This window comes from Rutilus rutilus (genome assembly GCF_951802725.1).
Source record: "Rutilus rutilus genome assembly, chromosome: 8".
Classification (NCBI taxonomy): Eukaryota; Metazoa; Chordata; class Actinopteri; order Cypriniformes; family Leuciscidae; genus Rutilus; species Rutilus rutilus.
The window spans coordinates 21,346,018-21,353,029 of record NC_140222.1 but is presented as its reverse complement, the minus strand read 5'-3'; the positions used below and the strand labels follow the sequence as shown (position 1 = coordinate 21,353,029).

At 40.1% G+C, this 7,012-nt stretch overlaps 1 protein-coding gene across 1 annotated transcript; it reads right to left on the bottom strand.

The window, feature by feature from the left end:
• Positions 1–4,328: 4,328 nt before the first annotated feature.
• LOC311294574 (uncharacterized protein) lies at positions 4,329–6,169 on the bottom strand. The gene is made up of 2 exons (XM_084415521.1): positions 5,538–6,169; positions 4,329–5,339 (listed from the first exon to the last, which is right to left on the bottom strand). Exons 1-2 carry the CDS (start codon positions 5,602–5,604, stop codon positions 4,540–4,542), a joined length of 867 nt encoding a protein of 288 aa, XP_084271647.1. The 5' UTR covers positions 5,605–6,169; the 3' UTR covers positions 4,329–4,539.
• Positions 6,170–7,012: the final 843 nt, after the last annotated feature.

Below are 7,012 nucleotides of genomic sequence, written 5' to 3'. Positions count from 1 at the left end.
TTGATAACATCTCGTCTAGATGTGCAGAGTCCACATTCCATGTCCTGGGCTGGCGGTGGCGGCTGCTGCTGGTGGTCCTGGGCTGGAGGTGGCGGCTGCTGGTGGTCCTGGGCAGGCGGTGGCGACTGCTGGTGGTCCGGGGCTGGCGGTGGCGGCCGCTCCAGATGCTGGGTCCTGCGCTTTACTTGCCGCTGATATCTCGCTCCATCTGTTTCTTTAACATCATTGTGGCCTAACCGCAGGGATGGTGTCCAGTCAGGGTGGTTCTCCAACATCTCATATGATGGTTTACCAACAACAGAATAATTAGATTATGAAAAATCTATGTAATCAATGCTTTACACTGGCAACAAGGTAGCATAATGTCATGAACAGAATCTCAACTACTTTTTAGTTAACATTAATGGTTGGCCATTGAGCATTTTCGAAGAGGCAACAGTTTTGTTAGATAGTTAGCTAGGCAGCAACTTCAGATGCACTTCAGGGTTTGCAACAACATTAGGTAACCTACACTTCGTAGCTTTAAGAGATAACAACATAAAGACATTTTTTAGAGAACGTACCCGAGTGAAAATGCAGAGAACACACTCTCATCGACTGGGGGGTGAGATCGAAAGTAAGGTCCTTTCTTCTTATTGCAACCAACCCATCAATCCGGCGTCTCCTCGTCAGGTCAGAGACTTGCTCTCCCTGATGCTGTGTCCATTTCGGTAACCTAAAAAACTGTATTCCATTGATCCTATGTTTTCCATGTGTATCGTGTGAGGTACTGGAGCAGTTTTTAACGCAGCAGTGACTTCCAGGCATTGTAAAACAGTGCGGAATTGCGAGAACCTCCTCTACAACCGAGTTAACAACACACGTAAACAATCATGTTTTGCCGCCGGAATCCTGCCAACATGGCGGAGAGGGTGAGGATCCCGCGAGATCCCGTGATATCGAGGGGAGGGGCTCTGTACCATGACGACAACTCCTCACTCTCAATAGAGCGTCACAGTCCCGCCCACAGCCCGAGGGATCTTAGGTGCCGTAAGTAAATTTCCCATTCATTTCGCCCATTAACGTTTTGAACAAAATCCATATCTAAAGAGTTTTAGAGCATGTCTGAGAATAACCAGCTACGGCTGAACTCATAGGCATACAACATATCATTTCGAGTGAAAAAACGACGAGAAAATACAAAAAAAGTCAAAGGTACAAGACTGTGTACATATTTTCATTTCCGAGCGAAGGAACTACTCATCCCATAAACCACCGCCACTTGGCACATGACGCCACTGAAGTCGACTGAAGCCACAACCGCGAAAGAGCCTTTTGAGCGACTTTCAAATCTGACGACAGCCACGCGAACTTTTTCTTGTGCAGTTTATAGCAGTTCTTTCAGTAGTAATCGTGTAAATAATAGTGTTTTATATAGGTATTGTGTATTGAATTTTATATTTATCATCGTGTATTTTATCGTGTATTTTATATTGTGTGGGTGTGTGAAAAGCGGTTAATGATAACGTTAGCAACATGGTGCAGTGTTTTGTACCTGACTGCAATCACCGCTCAGTCGTCAACACGTCGTTTCCAACACGGACTTTTCACGGGGTTTAACCAGACAGTTTCCACAACTGCTAGCCGAAGAATCATACCATATACTGTCAAACTCGTAACATGAAAGATTATATAAAAAATTCACAGACAACATATGTTCACATTCATGGCACAATTCAAAAGGAACCAGAAAATAATTATTTTCTCCCATTCACTTGCATTGACGATTTTTCAACCTATAGGTCCAGCGGGGTTTTACGGAAGGGGCGGGACTTACCAGCTCTATTGGTTCAATTGATTCATAGTTTCAAAAGCTTTGTTTACACCTTTGTCATGATTATATTATATGCTCTTGAAATTTCAATCTCTACGGAGGGGTAATATTTAAATAATAACAATTATTAACAGACTAGGATTGTTTTTTTTTTCATTTTTTTTTTTCATTAGTCTCTTTCTATCACATGATCATAAGCAGATATTTTTTTCCATAGACATAATAAATACATATACCGTATGCCCCATTGGCCGCTGGATCGTATGTCAACGTCGCCGCCATATTTCTCCGGGCAACTTGCCGTTACTCTCATAAGTGGACTAAAGAAAAGCTGCCTGACTATTTTGAGGTTTTACAAACCGTCGTACGATCTAAACCAGATCTCAGGGAATTGTTGTTGAACAGTTGAACGTTGTTTCTGGTCGTATTTGTTCATTATAACATTATGTTGAGAGCTAGTTGGCCACCAAAGTCAAACTATTAATAGCTAGTGATAACGGTATTTAGTTATGAAAATGAGACTTTATAAGAGATAATATAAAGTTCACATGATTCTTATGAAGTCTGAGCTTATTTTATAGTTTGTTATAAACTAATATAAATGTAAAGTGAGTCTTCAGTGTAGGGCTGGGCGATATATCGCATGACATTGTTAGCGCATCTTGTCAGGAAAGCCGGTTCCTTAGTAAATCGCCATCACCTGCTTTCAGATAGAGCGGCATTTACAACACAGAGCCGTAGTTAACTGACAAGCTGAGCCATATCGCATTAATTATCGCAGACGTATCGTATTTACTACTAATCAAGGAACCGGCTTTACTGACGAGATGCGCCTAACAATGTCATGCGATATATCGCCCAGCCCTACTTCAGTGCAATCAATGTGGAAAATGTGTGAAAATCGGAAACCGCTCCCGTGGAATCCTGTCAGGTGTTTCTGTCATCGTCCTGTTGGTTTATCACCCTCTTTAGAATTCCAGACCATACATTTAATATAAATAACTAAATTTGTAACCTTTCTGTATTTAGGAACTGGTGTCTTTGTTCAACTTCCACAACTACGACAATCTGAGGCACTTTTTGAAGAAGCAAGACCCTCACAGACAGTCTGGTGACGACAGGGTAAACCTTACACTTGAAAAACAGCTTTCACACCAACAACATGAACTAAACTACAACATTAAACACCAAAATAATTTTAGTCAGCTTATTAGTTCCAGTAATGAACGCATCAGATGTGTTGTAGAACAAGTCAGAGGTGAATCTGATTTTTGCAGCCCACAGTGGAGATGTCTCAGCTCTGAGAAGGTAATTTTATACAGTTCACAATGTCTTCGCTTTGCCACAAGGAGTGCTAGTGATATGTAGATTACTTACAGTACTAGTCTCTCTTTTCCTCCATCAGGTTTTCCCTGTAATCCATGAATATGGAGTTAAAAGTGACTCTCTATGACTCTCGCACACCTCTCCACGTCGCTGCTGCAGAAGGTAGAATCATTTTCTGTGAACATTAAAGCATATTTCAATTTGGCTTGTGTCTGTTCTGTTTTAGGTCATGTAGATGTTGTGATATTTCTGACGCAGGCCTGCAAAGTCAACCCTTTTGTTAAAGACCGGTACAGATCCCTGTTTCTTTATACGTTTACCTTCAGCTCCATCCATTTGGTTATAATTAACCTCATATCTCTAATTTAGGTGGGGAAATATTCCTCGGGTTGACCCCATGCAGTTCGCCCACAATGATGTGGTGAAGATCCTGCAGGAATATGAGCAGAGCTGCAGTCCAGGCTGACGCAGAAGACCGAAGTCATCAATCCAAACCTTCAGCTCTGCAGGGTGTGAATGTTACAAACTTAAGGACTGTAGCCTAAAATAGATTGTCATCAGAAATTGCACAAAACAAGGGCACATTATGGAAATTGTCTATTTGCAGCGATAACCCCCCCCCCCCCCCCCCCACCCCCAAAAAAACTCAGTTTTTATATTCGTAAATGTTTTTTTGTACATAATTTGTGTTGTATACATGTTTAATGTGGTAATGTACTAATGCAAAATGCACAGTGTTTGTAAATTAAACAAAAGCAACCATACATATTGTCATATTTACACATCTTCACATATCTTAGAATCATTTTCCTAAGTTTTTTCTATCATATTTCTTTAGTGTTTTTTTTTAAATGTGTGTCGTGATTTTAGCTACTTTTTTCAAATAAATTAACCAACAAGTATATTTTCCATGCAATGTTAAATGTATACATTTCAGAAGAAATGAATCCACTTGCTATAATACTTGCAACAACTGGCAAATTATGTAAAATACAAGTAATAACTCTATAACCCAGCAATTATTCAGAACATATAGCGACTGAACAAAAACATGTTAAAAAGCACTTTAACACTTTAGCAATTCCATTACAATGCCCTGGCATTAGGGTGGCAACACCACATATACCCTTGTGAAAAAGAAGTGTACTTAATTGTATTGAAAGCGTACTTTTTGTGTGCTTTAAATAATTTACATTTACATTTACATTTAGTCATTTAGCAGACGCTTTTATCCAAAGCGACTTACAAATTAGGACTAAATAAAGCGAGTCATCATGAAGAGGCAAAAACAACAACAACGCAAGAAGTGCTCAGAATACAAAGTTCAGGCATTATTCAGAGTAGCATAAGTCTGATAAGTGATGTTTCAAAGGATTTTTTTTTTTTTTTTTTTTTTTTTTTTATGAGGTTAAGTGCTCACGGAAGAGATGGGTTTTCAGCTGTTTTTTGAATGTTGCCAGTGATTCTGCATTCCGGATGAGGCCGGGGAGAGCGTTCCACCAGCATGGAGCTGTGAATGAGAATGTTCTGGAAAGTGATTTTGTGGCTCTCTGTGATGGAACCACGAGACGTCGCTCGTTGATCGATCGTAGGCGTCTGGTAGGGATGTAGACTCGTAGGAGTGAGTGAAAGTAGTAGGGAGCTGAGCCTGTGATAGATCTGTAGGCAAGCGTCAATGCCTTGAACTTGATGCGAGCAGCGAGAGGTAGCCAGTGCAGAGAGATGAACAGAGGAGTGACGTGGGCCCTCTTGGGCTCGTTGAAGACAAGACGAGCTGCAGCATTTTGGATCATCTGTAGAGGTTTTGTTGCACATGCTGGAAGTCCGGCCAAAAGAGCATTACAGTAGTCAAGCCTAGAAATGACCAGGGCCTGGACCAGAAGTTGTGTTGCATGCTCAGTTAGGAAAGGCCTGATCTTCCTGATGTTGTGCAGTGCAAACCTGCATGATCGAGCTGTCTTTGAAATGTGATCTGTGAAGGACAGCTGGTCATCAAGCGTTACTCCGAGATTTCTGACCGACCTTGATGGGGTGATTGATGATGACTCTAGCTGGATGGTGAAGTCGTGTTGTATAGACGGATTGGCAGGGAGGATGAGAAGCTCAGTCTTTGCCAGGTTGAGCTGCAGGTGATGTTCCTTCATCCATGTGGAGATGTCCGCCAGACAGCTTGAGACCCGTGCAGCTACTGTGGGATCATCTGGTTGAAACGAGAGGAAGAGCTGTGTGTCATCAGCATAGCAGTGGTAGGAGAAGCCGTGTGCCTGTATGATGTGTCCCAGTGATGTAGTGTAGATGGAGAAGAGGAGGGGACCAAGAACTGAACCCTGGGGAACCCCTGTGGTCAGTTGATGTGCTCTGGATACCTCACCTCTCCATGCGACCTTGAAGGACCTACCTGTGAGATAGGACTCAAACCAGTGGAGTGAAGTTCCTGTGATGCCCAGTGATGAGAGGCTGGACATAAGGATCTGATGATTCACAGTGTCGAAGGCAGCAGACAGATCCAGGAGAATGAGGACTGAGGACTTGGAAGCAGCTTTAGCGATCCGTAGGGCTTCTGTGACTGACAGTAATGCAGTTTCTGTTGAATGCCCTTTCTTGAAGCCAGATTGGTTGACATCCAGCTGGTTGTTTAGAGACAAAAAGGATGTTATTTGGTTGAAAACAGCTCTTTCAAGTGTCTTCGCAATGAATGGTAGGAGGGAGATAGGTCTGTAATTCTCTACAGATGATGTGTTTAGTGTTGGTTTTTTAAGCAGTGGAGTGACCCGAGCCTGCTTGAATGCTGTAGGGAAGGTGCCAGTATGGAGGGATGAGTTGATTATGTGTGTGAGTGATGGTAGAAGTGTCGGAGAGATGGCTTGTAGAAGGTGTGAGGGGATGGGGTCTAGAGGGCAGGTGGTAGGATGACTGGAGAGGAGAAGTGTAGATACTTCTTCCTCGGTTAGCGAGGAGAAGGAGAACAGTGGGATATTGGCTGTGGAAGCGGTCAGTCTGGGTTCCTGTGTGTGTGGAGCTGAAAACTGACTGCTGATAGATAAATAATAAAAGAATTTTTTTTAAAAGTACACTTGCAAATAATATAATATAATTAAAATTAAAGACCACTTAAGTGTACTTAAATGGAATACACTTTAATGACAATATTTCTTAACACACTTAAGTGTACTTTTTAAAAATGCACTTTGTAATAATGTCTAATTAAGTTTTACTCAAATAAAGTACACTTTCATCACAATATTTCTAAACACACTTAAGTGTACTTTTTAAAAATACACATAATAATAATAATGTCTAATTAACTTTATTTAAAGAAAGTACACTTTCATGATAATATTTCTAAACACACTTAAGTGCATGTTTTAAAAAATTCACTTTTTAATAATGTCTACTTAAGTTTTACTTAAACGAACAAACAGTTTTAAAGTTATTAAAGTTAAAGTTATAAGTTATTAAAGGAAATTTATTTTGATGTATAAAATTTTGACGAATTTTAATGGAAAACATGGAAAATAATTGATTTTAATTTCAACTCAGGTGTGTTGTCCAAAAATAATTTGTTAATGTATTTTAAATGTGTTTAGTCTATATAATATATACTGTGTGCATTAATGCACTTGAAATGTATTTTTCCAATACATTTGCTTATACATTATAATCAAGTACAACATATTGTTGACATTTTTGTCCGTTTTATACATAATATTTGACAATAAAATGTCATTTATGAGAGGAGTCTTAGCATAATAGTAATGTGTTGTACTTTACAACTGTGAAGTGTGAACAGAATACTTTCAATATCATTATGTTGTTCTAAGTCAATTAAACACACATTTAATTGTAATCAGACTACACTACACTGAACAAAAA